At 53.2% G+C, this 16,106-nt stretch overlaps 5 protein-coding genes across 5 annotated transcripts; 3 read left to right on the top strand and 2 right to left on the bottom strand.

Moving 5' to 3' along the window:
* Positions 1-281: 281 nt before the first annotated feature.
* POSPLADRAFT_1172107 (hypothetical protein) lies at positions 282-3,397 on the top strand (the record flags this gene model as incomplete). Its single annotated transcript, XM_024488166.1, has 9 exons — positions 282-329; positions 382-502; positions 555-628; positions 678-995; positions 1,067-1,319; positions 2,039-2,060; positions 2,124-2,191; positions 2,240-2,275; positions 2,328-3,397. The coding sequence occupies 9 exons, from the start codon at positions 282-284 to the stop codon at positions 3,221-3,223; spliced, it is 1,836 nt and encodes a 611-aa protein (XP_024336635.1). The 3' UTR covers positions 3,224-3,397.
* Positions 3,398-3,577: 180 nt separating this feature from the next.
* POSPLADRAFT_1066951 (hypothetical protein) lies at positions 3,578-5,491 on the bottom strand. Its single transcript, XM_024482125.1, has 5 exons — positions 5,404-5,491; positions 5,314-5,346; positions 5,173-5,261; positions 4,144-5,118; positions 3,578-4,084 (listed from the first exon to the last, which is right to left on the bottom strand). Exons 1-5 carry the CDS (start codon positions 5,461-5,463, stop codon positions 3,727-3,729), a joined length of 1,515 nt encoding a protein of 504 aa, XP_024336634.1. The 5' UTR covers positions 5,464-5,491; the 3' UTR covers positions 3,578-3,726.
* Positions 5,492-5,825: 334 nt separating this feature from the next.
* On the bottom strand, positions 5,826-7,561 carry POSPLADRAFT_1066950 (hypothetical protein; the record flags this gene model as incomplete). The annotated part of the gene is made up of 9 exons (XM_024482124.1): positions 7,154-7,561; positions 7,018-7,093; positions 6,770-6,966; positions 6,591-6,715; positions 6,395-6,533; positions 6,282-6,339; positions 6,125-6,225; positions 5,921-5,995; positions 5,826-5,867 (listed from the first exon to the last, which is right to left on the bottom strand). The coding sequence occupies exons 1-9, from the start codon at positions 7,337-7,339 to the stop codon at positions 5,826-5,828; spliced, it is 999 nt and encodes a 332-aa protein (XP_024336633.1). The 5' UTR covers positions 7,340-7,561.
* A 304-nt stretch (positions 7,562-7,865) lies between these two features.
* POSPLADRAFT_1149377 (hypothetical protein) lies at positions 7,866-12,559 on the top strand (the record flags this gene model as incomplete). The annotated part of the gene is made up of 18 exons (XM_024486295.1): positions 7,866-8,030; positions 8,081-8,253; positions 8,303-8,611; positions 8,664-8,742; positions 8,789-9,005; positions 9,055-9,179; positions 9,232-9,489; positions 9,548-9,772; positions 9,828-9,928; positions 9,982-10,135; positions 10,187-10,303; positions 10,350-10,595; positions 11,020-11,348; positions 11,408-11,543; positions 11,593-11,819; positions 11,873-11,953; positions 12,006-12,090; positions 12,146-12,559. 18 exons carry the CDS (start codon positions 7,866-7,868, stop codon positions 12,557-12,559), a joined length of 3,441 nt encoding a protein of 1,146 aa, XP_024336632.1.
* On the top strand, positions 12,540-14,750 carry POSPLADRAFT_1066949 (hypothetical protein). The gene is made up of 10 exons (XM_024482123.1): positions 12,540-12,661; positions 12,715-12,742; positions 12,793-12,820; positions 12,873-13,143; positions 13,195-13,334; positions 13,387-13,713; positions 13,779-13,929; positions 13,987-14,174; positions 14,228-14,357; positions 14,421-14,750. Exons 1-10 carry the CDS (start codon positions 12,571-12,573, stop codon positions 14,612-14,614), a joined length of 1,548 nt encoding a protein of 515 aa, XP_024336631.1. The 5' UTR covers positions 12,540-12,570; the 3' UTR covers positions 14,615-14,750.
* Positions 14,751-16,106: the final 1,356 nt, after the last annotated feature.

Genomic DNA, 16,106 nt, shown 5'->3' with positions numbered 1-16,106 from the left:
TGCGGGGTAGCTTAACCGGCTGCAGGCGGTCAGGCTACTCTGCTGCAGGCGAGTGCTCTCTAGCGTGTCTTATCTGTTGAGCTCGCCCGGCAATCCCGCAGTTCAACCGAATGCGTCCGCAATTCTGTGGACTTCTATGATGACACAGGCTCCTCAGCTGCTCGTGTGATACCTGCTGTATCTATGCTTCGAGCTGTGCATGCAGATATAATACAAGATGCGCGATTCAGACCGGCTCGTTAACCCATCCCGAGCATCCTAGTGTCTTCAATCCCACCAGTATGTCGACGACCGCGAGTTCTTCAGCGGTTCGCCGGCCTACAACGAAGGTATGCTCTCGAACCTATCTGCCTCCCATACACTACTCACAATGTCTAACAGCGAGCCTATCATACATGGCACTCAAAAGCCACAGAGCAACCACGCAGTCACTTCGAGGACTTCTTGCTCGAGATCGGCGCGAGCTCACAGGCGCAACATTTATGCTGCATGCCGCGGCAAGGTACGTGTGGCTGCTATGTAATGCACGTTACGTTCTTATCCTTCGTTACTAGTCGGTACGGATCGTCCTCTTCGGGGCCACCGCCGTATGACCACATCTGTAGAGACTCGGAGACAGTCTAGTGACGTGAGTCCGCTATTGTCTCCATAGTCGCATTAGTTAACAGGGTATCTAGAATGCGCGAGAGCTTTCCCCCAACAAAGGCTCCCGAGTTCCTATGCGAGGCCGTCGACGAGAGCTAATTGCTATCAGCACTGCGTCGTATGCTGGTCATAGGACGCCCCATCCCCTTATGCTATCTGCTCTCGAGGTTGGCGGCGCAACCTCGCTTCTTAAGGTCGAAGCCTCGTCGGCAGTCAATTTCCAGACCTATGACGCGGTCGACTCCTACTTCTCCGTCGACATCTCACATTCATCTCTGAGGTCGTTGCTCGGTCCTGATGCTCATGATGAGCAGCAATTGCCGCTGCCGCGGAGAGACGTGTACGACGACGTGCGCACAGAAAGCGCTGATCTAGTGGCAACGGAACGGGATCACTCCGCGTCCCCGTCGCGGTCTATCAGGCGCTCTTCCTCCCGCGATTCGTTTTCCACTGCTCCCTCATCGGAGGCACCGGCGACTCCCAAAAGTCACTCGCCTCTCCTTCCGGAAATTCGACCGAGCTTGGCAGACCTAGAGCACGCTTCGAGATTCAGGGTCCAAGCCCAGTGCGTGACCTGCAGAAAACCCGGCTCGAACTTCCCGAGCTGTTCTCGATGCGGAGAAACGTGGTGTTCAAGGGAATGCAGGCTGAAGGGAAGCGGGGGATCAAGGCACGTATGTCACGGTAGAGGTGCAGATTCCCAGCAGTCGTCTTTTGCATCTCATGACATTTAGGATAGATGTTATTCTTTCTTGGCTTGACATCTATATACACGCACAAGACTGAGCTCCTGCATTATTTCTAGTATTCCGCAATATGTATTCTTAGCCAAGTACAATTCCAGGCTTCCTTGATCGTAGCCCGCTTCTCGCGGCTATCTCCAAACCAGACATCATAAGTACACGACACCCGAAGTCCGCGGTTTGGGAAGATAGCAGAAGTTACGAGATAAGTGCCACAATTGTATCTGATAAGATGGAATTGCCAAACTAAACTCGGGTACCTCGCGTCCCTGTCCCCGCGTTTCTCGGAGCTTGCGCGATCACAGGCATAAAATTGCCCCTAAAATCGTTGTGTGTTTAATCATCGTCCAACTAACTTTGACCATCTCCTTTCATTCTCAGGACTGGGAATACACTGTTCTTGTATCACAAGTTCATCAAACTCTCTGCTTATCTCGCCTAGCGGCGGAAGCATCAGGTCAACGCCCGGGGGCAGTGGCTTTTTACGCAGTCCGGAAGTCCGAGCAGGGTTTAGGCACCGTCTCTCTCAACAGCCCCTCGCAAACCTACCTCTGTTGACCTAACACTAATTTTGACGAGCGCTCTGACCACCGTTCTAGGACCGCAACTGGTGGTCTAGTCCCTAATTTCAAAGTTCTGACCGTCTACAGAAGCCCATAGCAGACGCCTGTGGTAAGTCTGGTCGTGTGACACCCAATTATACGCTCCATGTTGACAATCCTTACATAAATGCAGTCAGATTTCTCAGCAGCAGCCCCCATCTTCACCCATGTCAACGACAGTGACCTGCGTCAGTGAGGTATGTGAGTTCAGTGGTCTTTCACCATACCCTGGCCTGATGATGCCCGCAGCAACCTTACGTCTCATCGCTGTCGATCCACTCAAGAGTGAGTGGCAATGCGTGCTCACCCAGTGGTGTCGGCGCGACATCTCTTGCAGGCAATAATACCGCCGCAGACACACGACGAACGCCACCAGCTCCCAATGCGGTTCGCGTCGACCTGCCCGGCGACAATCACGCGTGGGCCGCACTCCTCCGAGGAGCTTTGCAGAAAGCTGGGGTGACAGCGGGGGCAGACGGAAGTGTCCTGCGTGTGAGTTCAACGCATTCGCGCTCGCAGTCAGACGCTGTGGTGGGCTATACGCGTCTCCGCACCGGTGGAAGAGAGGGTCGCGCCTTCCGCAGACAACGTGTGGCATCGTCCGTTGACTTGCAAGGTCGCCGAACGCGAGACACGTACCGACCCGGGGTGCCCCCTGCTCTTTCTACCGTCCTTCCCCTCCCTAAACCAGCGCCCGCGGTGCTTCACACCTCTCAGGACGATCTAGAGTTGCTCGGCTCATTCACCCCAACAAGCTCCCCCCGTCGCTCCTTGCGGTCCCTTCTAGCCGCGGAGCAGCCCCGAACATATCCATCACAAATCCCGCCGCACCCCAGTGATAGCGGGGCCTATGATGCTGCTTCGAATGGCGACCAGGCCCCGTCACGCGCCTGGCCGCCGTCACGGCATTTGTCCTCCCTTCCGTCCATATGCCGCACTCCGTCTTCATACTCAGGGTCGGACTATTTCTCAAGCGTGCCCTTGTCAGCTGGTCCGCCAACCCCTGCGCGCGAGACCTCCCCGCCGCCGACACTAAATCACAAGGCGCTGCATCCGGTCCTTGAGTCGCTTGAGGACGCCTCAAAAATATCCGTGCAGACGCGCTGCGCAAATTGCACGCAAAAGGGAGCCAACTTCCCTTCCTGCCCTAGATGCGGAGAGATGTGGTGTTCGCGAGAATGCAGATTGCAGAGTAGCGGAGGCAAAAAGCACACTTGCCGTAAAGCTCAGTGATGTACACTGTCGTCATCCTAGGTCACGTTTGGCTTTTTCTCACAGATCTCCGGGCCTTTTGGTATACCTTGTGGCGCCGTCGTCATACCTCGTTCTAGGCCTTTATGTTGTCACCATTGTATCGTAGACATGCTTGCTATCGTGCTCTCAAATGTAGTGTCGTTTTACGTTTTCTATGTGTCGGCAAGGTGGGGACGAAGTGAGATGGCGCGCCATCTCCGCATGCTCAGCGAGGTTCCAGTTTTTCTAGTCGCGTCTTCTGTGAACGTGAAATGAACGGCAGCTGCCTCGCCATTGCGAGCGCTCCGTCAGAGAGTTCGTCTCACATGAACCAATCACCCCTGGACCTAGACGTAGCCAATTACAAAATACACGAGTGACTGTGCATCTATTTCCAGATGCCCCCGCATTGCGGGGGTCTATAATAGGAGGATATCCTATTGGTCGTCAGACACGAGGTCGCAAGCCTTCTGCATGTCAATGCGTCCAAACCTTGTGTTCAACTACGAGAAAATGATCTTCTTGCCTTGTGGTGGTAGAATGACCGGCTTCAGCTTCTCATTGAGCCTTTTCTTTGCCTCCCATGATGGGTGCAAAGGCTTGTCGTCTTTTGACTTCGCCTTCGGAGGTACAGACGCATGAGAGGGGACATTCGGTACCTCGCCCTTCTTCATCCAGCCCTTGTCACTCGGCGGAGCCCTGAACGCCGAAGGAGGGCCTCCCTTACGAGAACCGCCGGGCGGATGGGTACGATTCCTGCCATGAGGGTCCGCGCGCCTCTGATTACGTGGCTCTTGTGCCATTGCTTCGCGCTCTTTCTTGACGTGATTCGCATTTCCGCCGTACTTCTTCTCCCAAATACTGTTAATGAAATTTGTGGTGAGCTAGAGCTTGAGGGACACGGCGAAGGATGCACATACGCTCTCCGAGCTCGCTGGCCGCGTCTGTTTTTCCGCATGTCGGCGACCTTCACCTCTTCGTCGCTGAGATCAGAAGCGTCCGAGTCGCCTCGAGTGAAGCCAACAGATAGTGAAGGAAGGAATGTAGATTCCGCGGTTGCCTTCGACTTCCCTTTCGTGTCTTTCGCGGGAAGTGCAACCTTCTTTCCTTTCTCCGCTTGCTGAGAAGCGCGTTTGGTCGCCGATGCAATAGCGACTGCAGCGTTGTCGCCACCGTCCACATCGTCGTCGTCGTCGTCGTCGTCCTCCTCATCATCGCTATTCTCATCTTCGTTACCGCTGTCGTCTGCTTCGGATCCGTCACTGTCTGCTCCACCCGCAATCGATTGACCTCGAGGATTAGCGTCGTCAACCGACCCAGACTCCCAACCATCGTCGTCATCATCGCCGCGCACTGTCCCGGATTCCCAACCAGCAGCGTCCACCTCGGGAGCAGTGCTTTCATCCCCGCCTTCATGCTCGTCGCCACTACCCCCTACAGGCCGGCTAGGCGCCTTCGCCTTCTTTACCTTCGACGGAGGCTCGTCGTCAGATCCTTCCGCATCAGGAGCCTGCTCTGGTCCTTTCCGTAGACTGGGATCTACCATCTCCTTGAGGGCGGTGAGGACGGAAAGAACCTCTACGGCAAGTGTTTTAGAGCTCAGGAGCCGATCCTGGACCTTTCTGGCTGCGGTCCCAGGATCCGCTGATGTTAGTAGGTTGGGACTAAGTTCTGTCGAGATCGCGGTTTGCATGTGTTCGTTTTGCAATAAGAGGCGGTCCTTGTTAAGTTTAGTCTTAAGAGCGAGATTGGCAATAGGCTCGTGGTCAAGGTGCTGGTCCATAGTCAACACACGGAAAGAGACTGAGTAGCGGATAGGCGTGTGTACCTTAATGACCTCGAGTTGACTCTCAAAATCGAGAATCATTTTGGCATTGCCTTCCGGGTCCTTAGCCCTGTATACAAAACAATGAACAAGCCCTCCGTCAGCCATGATCCGTTTCACTCACCTCAGTGTTTTGAGCTTCTTCACAATCTTTTGCGTCTCAAACGTCTTCTCTTTCTTAGCTACCTTGCGCATTTCTTTCGCGGCATGATACTGAACGAGTAGTATTAGATATCAGCCACAAGATATGCAGAAGCGGGCTTACTAGTTTTCTTGTCAATTTGACAGACAGATCTTCCTACGCTTGCAGAGCGGCTGTCGATACAGACAACCAAGGCAGAATGGCCCTACTCACTTCTTTAGCTACAGCCCCCCGCTTCCGCTTTGTTCCGCGCTGCTCAGTCACAGAAGCCATTGTTAATAGTATAAGATTTCCAGAAGCCTATACTGAGTGATGGTTGCAAGAGACTCAGAGCGACTTGTACGGTACTTGTCTGGTCCAAGGGGAATGAGGCCAAGCGGAGAACACGGAAGCGCCGGTCACGATCGATCGATCAAACAGCCGCCACCAGCTTCGTCCGCACCGTCACTCAAGTACTCAAGCTGCACTCATCCGCCGTGCTTGCGCATATACCCATTAACCACGAGAACCAGCTTTGAGACAATACATTTCTGTTCAGCGTCGACACGCCATACACAGTATATACATTTGGTAAATTCTAGAGATCTTCAGCTCGTCGTGAGCTCACTCAGTACCGGCGGAATCGGCTCCCCGGACTAGTAGTTCTGTGTAAGCCGGAACTTGATGTAGTCTCCCGCCTTTACAAGACGGTAAGCCTTCCAACAAGAGGGGTATCCTGACCATGACTCACTGAGATCGGCTCATATTTCTTTGGATTCTCTTCCGAGTACGTTCCAGGAAGGCAGTCAACAGTTCGCCCAAAGTCCTAATGAATCATAACAGCCAATCAGTTCCCCTTGGTCATGTTATGCAGATTTTGAGCAGGCGCTCTTACCGCGGTACAGAACTAGAGAGCATGTCAATATTGAGCCAATACTTAGGATTAAAAACGTACGTATGGAATAGAATACCGTTCCGGTGTCATACCGTCTTCGCTGGTTAGGTTCGGTGGTGCAAGAACACGGTGAATAGTGCTCTTGATCGTATCGTTGGACCCTGGGATATACATTGTAAATGAATTTGATATCGTCATACGCGAGTGGTGGACGTACATCGGTTTAGGAAATCACCTGCGTTTACAACGATGGCGCCCTCAATGGGCACAGCGCTCTGAGATGCACTGTTTAGCCTCGAGTGTAAGGCATCATACGGAGACGTAACGTACCGTGAAAACGCCAGGCTGATTGGGACTTTCCACCTCCAATCCACCAGCGCCGTCTTGCATCAGCAATGTAATACTACCGAAATCAGAGTGTGCACCGATCCTAGCAATCTCATCCCTCTGGAGCTCGTCGATCGACACACTATGAGACCCACCGCGTGTTAGTGCTATTCTAGCATTGCATTAGGAACTTGCTCGCCTCGGGTAGTGCAAGAGCCGGAGCTGATTATCGGCTTCTTTATGAAAGCCGACAAGATAGTCCTCTGAAAGGCCAAGACCCAACGCAAGCGCTCTCAAGAGCGTCTTCTCGATTTCGTAGCATGACTATCCATCAATCGTCATTGGATCGTCTGATCGTAGTATACAGGATGCACATACCCAGAAGAAGTCGAGGCACGCCTCCTTGAATCCGGGAAGTACGCCATCAGGCAGCCAAATGTTGGACATGTGCGGGTCATGTTCACGGCCACACTCGAAGCTCTCCTTCGCGTCGGGAGCCTTAGCACGAAGCTTTGCCAGCTCGCCGGCGTCGTACACATGCTGCGACACCTTCTCCTTTCCAGGCGCAGAGTAACCTTGTCAACGTCATGAGTGATATCGCACTCAGAGTACTTGAAATACGGTACCTCGATGGTGGGCGCCCGACTCTGGATGAGGAGCGAGCTGCTTGACTTCGACAGGCTGTTTGAAGAATTTCTTCGACTGTGATAGCAGACATAGGTCATCGGTACCGCGTCGCCGATCAATGTAATGACGACATACCCAGTCGAACATCCCGTCGATCTTCTCCTTTGCGAGGCCATGATTCACAAGGTAAACGAATCCGACAGTCTTGAACGAATCAAGCATGGCATCTGCTACCTCCTGCTTGTTTGAGCCATCGATGAAGGCTGCAAAGTTGACGATGGGAATGCCCTGGACGTCGCCAAGTTTCACCGCGGACGTCATGACCACTGGAAGAGGAATCACGTATCGCAGCAATTAGAGACCTACAGCTGGGCACAACGAGAGACGCTAATCGCTCTTCGACTTTATATCGCGTCAGACGCCAAGCATCGACTCGTGAAATGCTATCAGGACAAATGCCCCTGAAGCTGCGATTTGCGATAAAGAGCGTTTTAGAGCTATCGCGGCGTACAAAGATACGTGAATGTACCTGCTCGGACTTACCGTATCTTTCTTTCAATGTCTTACCCTATCTGTGGCTTCTCATAGCATTGATCAAGTTCCAAGCCAACTCAGCTATTTATATGACAGTCACAGTGCAATGCAGATGGTGGCACCCGACGCAGGACATCAGCGTGACGAAGATCATTGCATAGACGCGTGACGTCACAGCGCGACACGATCGTAAGTCGGTGTGATTGATCGCAAATCCCTCCGAGCTTCCAACCCCCGCCAACTAATGTCATTCCGCTCTGAGTCAACAGTTGTCGAGAGTTTCACTGAGATATTTGAAGCTGAAACCATCACCATGGAGGACGTGGATTCCTCCGAGGACCGTCTCTTCGCGACGTTTGATAATTACCAAGAGTTTCTGGACACTCAACGGACGCTGTTGTCGTCTGACATTTTGGAGGAGCCTGGAGCAGTAGCTGATAGAGAGGAGTCACTTCTTCTGAATAAGCTAATTGGTACTGTGAGTACCTTAACGCCTCATGAGCGCGTTCATCTCAAACGCCTCCCAAGCTCAACGAATACCAAGAACAAGCATATCTCTTGGATCCGTTCCTGGAACAACTTGTCACACCGGTCGTTGAGGCTTTGAAGCGTCATGCTAGAGCGCTGATAGAGGATCAGTCGACGGACGTGAAGGGCACTCGTGTGAGCCGCGTCGCGCAGCTATTGTACACTTATATCAAGTTCCGAGGATACAAGACGATCAGTCAGTGCAGAATGTCTGCTATGAAGATGTGGACTTACTTCGTCGCCCTCAGCAAAGTTCTTCCCTCACGAGATCGCAGACCTTTCCATCGTGCTAGAGTACATCTCGTCGCCACGGAGCCCGTCTCAGGACCCCGCCCAGTGGTCTTTGAGATATGTTGTGCTCCTATGGCTCTCCCTCATCTGCATGATACCATTTGACTTGGAACAATTTGACGACCGCGACCAACTCGGACAGACCGCTATTATGATGGAGGCTCTAGGCAAATCATATTTGGCCAAGGCAGGATTAGAACGCGAAGGTGCATCAATTCTGCTTGCGAGATTCTACATGAGGTAGGTAGGCAATTCAGGCCCAGTTCCCGCAGCTTCATGCTGATTTGTGTAGAAAGGATACGTGCGTGAACTTCCCCGCGTTCCTCGAATGGGCTACGTCATTCATGAAATCTCCAACCGATCCATTTCCTGTGAGTCCTCATCATGTCGATATTCGCAAACGCTAAATTCAGGCAGGCGATTGGTATCCTGCAAGTCTTGTGTGAGATTGCAAAAGCTGGGTCTGCTGAGCAAGTATCTACGCATGTAGCCACGTTGCTTGAGGTCGTCAACGCCGTACAAGAAAGCCAGAGCCTCATGGGAAATAGCCTTATTCGTAAATTGCGCACAAAGCTCATCTCCCGGATCGCTTTGCGATTGCTCCCTGCCACATTCAGCGCTGCACGCACCAGAGGTCAGTAGACTAGTAATTGTATCGTTCTCCGTCGCTCATCACGCAATAGGTCGAGCCTTGACTGCGCATCACGAGGTAGATTCCAACAAAGAACATTCCGCTGAGGAGGAAATTGACGTCCCAGAAGAAGTCGAAAGCATACTGGAGGAGCTTTTTAAAGCATTGCAGGATAAGGTACAACCACACGAGTGCCATTCGGTCTCTATTACTCAGCACGCATCATCAGGATACGATAGTGCGATGGTCAGCTGCTAAGGGTGCTGCACGCATATCTGAGCGTCTCCCTGCTGAGTTCATTGAACAAGTAGTGGATACAGTGATCGGGCTCTTCTCTATACATTCTATCGCAGCTGCTAGCATATATGACATGCCATCCATTGCAGAAGGGACCTGGCATGGCGCCTGCCTCGCATGTGCCGAGATAGCCAGGAGGGGTCTCATCGCAGACGAGAAGTTGCCTGACCTGATTGGCTGGCTCTGCAAGGTACGCTTGATAAAATGGAGTCAACCAGAGCGTCAGTGCTCATCTCTTGGATACGCAGGCCTTGTACTTCGACATCCGAAAGGGCGCGCATTCCATCGGCTCGAGTGTCCGGGATGCAGCCTGCTATGTGCTTTGGTCGCTTGCGAGAGCACAGCGTACCTCAGCGCTGGCGCCGCACGCAGAAAACCTGTCTCGACGGTTGGTCGCAGTATCTCTGTTTGATAGGGAGATACACATCCGCCGGGCTGCAAGCGCTACCTTCCAAGAGTATGTTGGGAGAACGGTCAGTCCCACTGTCTGAATACCTCAAGTCCTCGGTTGATTCTGGTCATACATAGAGCCTGTTTGCTCATGGGATTGATGTCCTGCGGAAGACCGATTTTTATGCAGTTGGGATACGCCGGCATGCGTTCCTCGTTGCTGCGCGTGAGGTTGCAGAGTGAGTGTTGTTGTTTGACTTGCATCAACCTTTCTCAGTTAATGTATGCGCAGACATGAAGCGTACAGGCCGTTTTTAATCGACCATCTATTGACCATCACTATTCGACATTGGGACCCAGCAATGCGACTACTTGGAGCACAATCCCTGCGAGCCATTTGCGAACTTGAACTCCCAGCTTTGGGCCCCAAAGCTGCAGAAAGAGCGGTGAGCATGGTTATAATGCTTAAGTTGTCTAATCTGACGTATGCGCACCAGTCCTTGTTCGCCATGGGTCCTGATACCAGCGACATACACGGCTCACTTCTGGCGCTCACGGAGATATCCTCTGCATATCGCGAAGCGGAACGAAGTTTCGAGTTAGAGTGTCGCAAGGTGGGCACGCATTTTAACGTCAGTCTGCATGAGCTCACGAGCTTAGATCTTCGCATCCCTGTCGCAAGTCCCGCTCAACATCATAGAATCTCCGAGACATGAACTGGTGACTGCCGCAGCATGTAGCTTGATTGCGAGCAGCATTTCTGCTTCAGAAATCGATCTTGAAAAGACATCCGTCCCCCACTGGCGCAAAATCGTCGACATTGGTTTGAAGAGTAGGAGCACGATAGTTCAGGAGGCTGCAGCAACGGCCATGGCTGCCGTGAGCAAGCTTGTTGACTGCTCTGCTGTTGTCAGCAGGTGAGTCTTCGGAACGCATACCAATGCACCTACTGACCGCGGTCAAGATTGATCCGAGAGTTCAGCGGAGGCTCCCCGTCGATGCAGCAGAGCCTTTGCAGAGTGCTCGGAGTCCTTGATTACAACTTACATCCCAATGGACTCGCAGAAGCAGTCCGCTGTCTTCTCAGCTCAGTGGATCGATCTGTGAGATCTCGCTTCGGGTCATGCTCATGGCGCCGCTTTGACCAAGATCTCAGGTTCCTGTTGGAAGCATGACTGTAGAAGCCAGACGTAACGCTTTTGCATCAATGCCCCAAATTCTAGCCAACGTGGCCTCGAGGCTGCCTACACGTACGACGTTCGATCAGATTCCCATGATGTACTCTGATGACTCGCTAGATTTGGCCACGCCAACGGTCTGTGCGTTGCAGGATGCCCTTCTTGACGGACTTACCGATTATACATCCGATGAACGAGGCGACGTTGGTTCCTGGGTTCGGATCGCTTGTGTGAAGGGCCTTACGACGTTCGCTGAGACCATGTTTGGCCACGCGAGAGAATTGCCGAATTTCCCGGAATACTTTCCTGCGTCAAGATACCACGACGCCGTCGGTGGGATTCTGAAGCAAGGTGTAGAGAGACTTGACAACGTCCGTCAGCAAGCTGGCGAGTGCTTCTTGCGCCTGCTTCGGCTGCAGCTACCTCAAGTGACCCATGCGGAAGAGTGGCAAATACAAGGCGCAGAGAACATGAAGAAACTGTTCCTTAGGTATCAGATGATTCTCCTGCGGCCTCATGGTCTCTAACCGCATTTCGTAGTGAGGGCGAGATAATAGGCTGGAACGACGGCGAGACGCTTTTCCCAAAAGCTGTCAGCCTGCTCGAAATCGAGAGATACCGTGAGGCCATCCTTGCCGGTCTCGTGCTGAGCGCGAGCACGAAGACAGACAGCACTGTGCGTGGTCGGATAGGCGCGGCTCTCACTGAAACTGATGCACCCACAGCAACGCCCTGTGACACGAAGTCTAGTTACATATGCGCAGAGCCTCCCACTTGTTGCCACACCGTCAACGCGCTACGACCTATGCGGCTTGGCGAAAGACCTGCTTGCGCCGGCTGCGCAGAATCTCAGCGCAAACAACGTTGTCGTGCCGATCCTGCAGACGTTTAATGTTCTGCTGGAAGCTGATGCATTTGATCCGCTGCCCGAGCAGCCTTCCGGTCTAGACAGGTGCGTCTTCTTTGTTGCTGAACCTGCGTGTTTACTTATTCCATACATGCCAGCCTCAGAAGTTTGCTCAGAATCGCCTCGAGGAATGTCGCGCGGCTGAAAAATCTGCAACGAATCATGATGTCAATGCGAATGTCTGTCCTCCCACTCGCTCTATCCAGGACACTCTGTTGAATGATAACTCAGTGTTGTCAACATCTTGCCATTGGAACCACTACGGGCGGAATGCGTAGCACAATTGCCCAGCTTCCTGACTCACCAATATCCGAAGGTAAGTCTCAATTGAGACGATCGGGATTAATCTGTAAATCGATAATGCGTCGCAGGTCCGAGCAGACACAGCGGAACATCTGTATCTTGTTCTCCAGAGTAAATACCTCGGCTTCGAAACTGACGGTATCGAAGAGGTCCTCTTGGAGACAGAATGGTTCGTATTCCGCTCATTGTCGACCGCTTGTCCCCTGACGCTGAATATTCCAGGACGTCGAGCGATACACACGCCCTACAAAGCGCGACAGAAATATGTACTCGGCTACTTTCAGGCTCAGTTGCATGAGCAAGACTGGCACCTAGCAGTAAGTCGAAACGACGGACCGGACCGATTTAATGACGTAGTTTACAACAATTGTAACACCATAAGCGTGGGAATAAAGACGTCAGAATATGTGGACTTGCGCGGCAACGCTACCTTGAATTCGTCGACGTGCTCTCACTTGTACTGTAACTCCTGTGCTCCCTAATTGCTTTGAGTATGGTTGCAGACCCGCGATTGAGCGATGGGGAGCTCGCTGCTATCAATGCTGCTGCAGTGACGCGGGAGTACACGGTCCAGCCGCATCTGGGTAAGAAGGACGATTGCATTCACACAGCCAGACACGCTGAACAGTGCAATTAGACTACCGAACTGTTTCTGCAATCAATGGGTGTGTGTTGCTAACACCGCATGCATAATATCTTATTGACGTGGGTCCAGTCCTCTTGTTGTGCTTGATAACGTCAAGGTACGTGTGCATGCACACACCATGGTCATTCGGACTCATTACCGCGGCACAGTTCCCTTCCTACAACGAGATCGTGCAGCTCACGCTTCCAGATGGAACGAAACGCGGTGGGCAGGTGCTTGAGGTACAGGGCAAGAAGGCCATCGTGCAGGTGTTCGAGGGAACGTCAGGAGTTGATGTGAAAGCCACGCACGTCGAGTTCACCGGAAGCAGCATGAAATTGCCCGTCGCGGAAGACATGTTGGGCCGGATATTCAACGGTTCAGGTCTACCTATAGACCAGGGTCCAAAAGTGTTTGCGGAGGACTATCTGGACATCAACGGTGTGTTCCCTAAACTCTCTCATGCTATGGCACCCTGACGGATGGATGTAGGTTCTCCAATCAACCCATATTCTCGCATATACCCTGAGGAGATGATTCAGACCGGTATCTCCACCATCGACACGATGAACTCTATTGCGCGTGGACAGAAGATTCCGATCTTCTCGGCTGCTGGTCTACCCCATAACGAAGTAAGTGCCTGGAACATGCGGTGGTGTCGCTGTCCTGCATGCAGCCTTACAGATTGCGGCACAAATCGTGCGACAAGCCGGACTCGTCAAGCGACCAACGAAGGACGTGCATGATGGGCATGAGGATAACTTCTCTGTCGTCTTCGCGGCTATGGGTGTGAACATGGAGACAGCGCGTTTCTTCAAGCAAGACTTCGAGGAGAACGGTAGTCTAGATCGTGTCACCCTATTCCTTAACCTCGCCAACGACCCCACGATCGAGCGAATCATCACACCTCGTCTCGCGCTCACGACTGCGGAGTACTATGCTTACCAGCTTGAAAAACACGTCCTTGTTATCTTGACCGACATGTCGTCATATGCGGACGCTTTGCGAGAGGTGTGCACTGCTTCGTGTTCTATTCAATGAGCCTAATTGATCGGATATTGTGCACGTTGTCCTAGGTTTCCGCTGCGCGAGAAGAAGTCCCAGGTCGCCGTGGATATCCAGGTTATATGTACACCGACCTTTCCACAATCTACGAGCGTGCAGGGCGTGTGCAGGGTCGGAATGGCTCTATTACTCAGATCCCCATTCTGACAATGCCGAACGATGGTGAGTGTCAGACGGAAATCGTCTCAAGGCCAACTTCGTTGATTCTGGTTTATCCAGATATCACACACCCGATTCCTGACTTGACAGGTTACATCACGGAGGGCCAAATCTTCGTTGATCGTCAGTTGCATAACAGGCAGATCTACCCGCCAATCAACGTGCTCCCCTCGTTGTCACGATTGATGAAGAGTGCTATTGGTGAGAAGCTCACGCGGAAGGATCACGGAGATGTTTCAAATCAACTGGTAAGTTACACAGACACCCGCTATTGAATGATATTGACATGCGTCATCTTCAGTACGCCAAGTATGCCATCGGACGTGACGCCGCGGCAATGAAGGCTGTCGTCGGCGAGGAGGCGTTGTCACCGGAGGACAAGTTGGCGCTGGAATTCCTGGACAAGTTTGAACGCGGATTCGTGGGACAAGGTACGCCTAATCACGGAGTCATTATCCTCTATCCAATAGTCGTTGTACTTACGTTGTCCGAAGGGGCGTACGAGTCGCGGACCATCTTTGAGTCGCTAGACCTTGCGTGGAGTCTCCTGCGCATTTTCCCCAAGGAGCAGCTGAACCGTATCAATCCGAAGATCATCGCAGAATTCTATGGACGCAAAGCGAAGAAGCCGACGGACGATGTCCAGACAAACGGCAAGGCAGGCGAGAAGCTTATTGACGATGAGTGAAGGACCTTTTTACACTGCATACATTGTACCTGCATAGCTGTCGCGATGCAATCTCATGACCACACATGATGATGCGGCATGTTCGGGGTGAGAAGGATGTTTGTCGCCATAATGAAATATCCGATTTCGTGACGTCAAACCTACACGAGATGGAAACATTGTTCTGACCTCATTGCCTAGCGACAGCTGGTTTATCTGTTGCTTCAACGCACCCGTTGCGCCAGGGTCCTGGTCCCGCGAGATAGCAGGACACTGTGTCCGAGGTGTACTGGGGCTCGCACACGTCGCGGGATCTTCGGAGCCCCTTTAAGTCCTCTACAGGAAGGTTGAATGGCGCACGTAGGTTCGCGGTGCAGGCAATGCGGGGCAGCAAGAGGGAGATATATCTGTATATCCCATGACGTGATAGAATCAGCGGCCCACAGATGCCTTTCATGGCGCCTGCGGACGTGAGAGGCTCTCGAGGCATGCTGGGTGCCGTCTCAGGCAGGAGCAGCCCAGTACATGCACGCCATGCCGCCTGTTGCAGCCCGCGCTGAGATAAGCCTGCGCGGGCGGCCCACCCAGGCTGGCAGGCTCCGCAGAGCGATGGTCTTATCCGCCATCCGTATTGGCCCCGCGGTCTATCATATGGGGCCCGCGGGGGCACAGGGCCTTGGCCGCGCTGGCAGGGGGCGAGCGGGGCAGCTCGGCATGCGCCTTTCAAATGGGTAAAGAAAGGGGTGTGGAAGCGTATGTGGGAGCGGCGTGTCCGTACGAAAGACGAGGGAAGACGGGGGTAGAGAGGACGTGATGAAGCCGAGGAGAAGGTGCCCCGGGCGGGGAGCTGCACGGATGGGATCAGGTTTGGGTCAATGGCATGATCGAGTCAGTCGCTGGTCAGACATGTCTGGAAAGGCGGATGCAGAACTGCGAAACGACTTGGACCGTGCCAGGGCTTGGCATGGTCCGAGGAAGCACGGGACGGGGCTACGTTCGATGCCTCGGAGCAGGCCCTAGCAGATCGCTGACTGAGCTGAGACTCCGTGCATACAGGACCGCTCACTCCACAAAGGGGCAGTACGGCAGCGCTATCGATCAGCATGTCGCGCGTACTTTATAGTAAGAACAGAAGGGCAGTTATGTGCCGGCCCGCAGTCAGCATACCTTCGGTCTGACATGCACTTGGAGCGCGGGAAATGCGCTTTCTGATCACTCTGAGGGGGACTGACGGCTGGAAGCGTTGTGGGCAGACGGTGGTCCAGCGCACGGACGTGATGCAGGCGCTGCGAGAGCCTCGTGGCAGGAGGCTCGCAGACGGCCATAGCGTTGATCGTGTGTGGCTATAGTTTCTCGCGGCGGGGTCGCGACTCGCGAGACAAACGCTGCCGGTGATGAGCTCAGGCGGTGGCGTAGCACGGCAACTGTTCTGTTGGCGAGGCTTGTCGGGACACGCTTAAACATGGACGGCGGTGTGTGCGAGCGGTGCAGATTCAGATGGCGCAACAACGAT

Source organism: Postia placenta (genome assembly GCF_002117355.1).
Source record: "Postia placenta MAD-698-R-SB12 unplaced genomic scaffold POSPLAscaffold_11, whole genome shotgun sequence".
Taxonomy (NCBI): Eukaryota; Fungi; Basidiomycota; class Agaricomycetes; order Polyporales; family Adustoporiaceae; genus Rhodonia; species Rhodonia placenta.
This window is presented reverse-complemented; position numbering and strand designations above follow the sequence as displayed.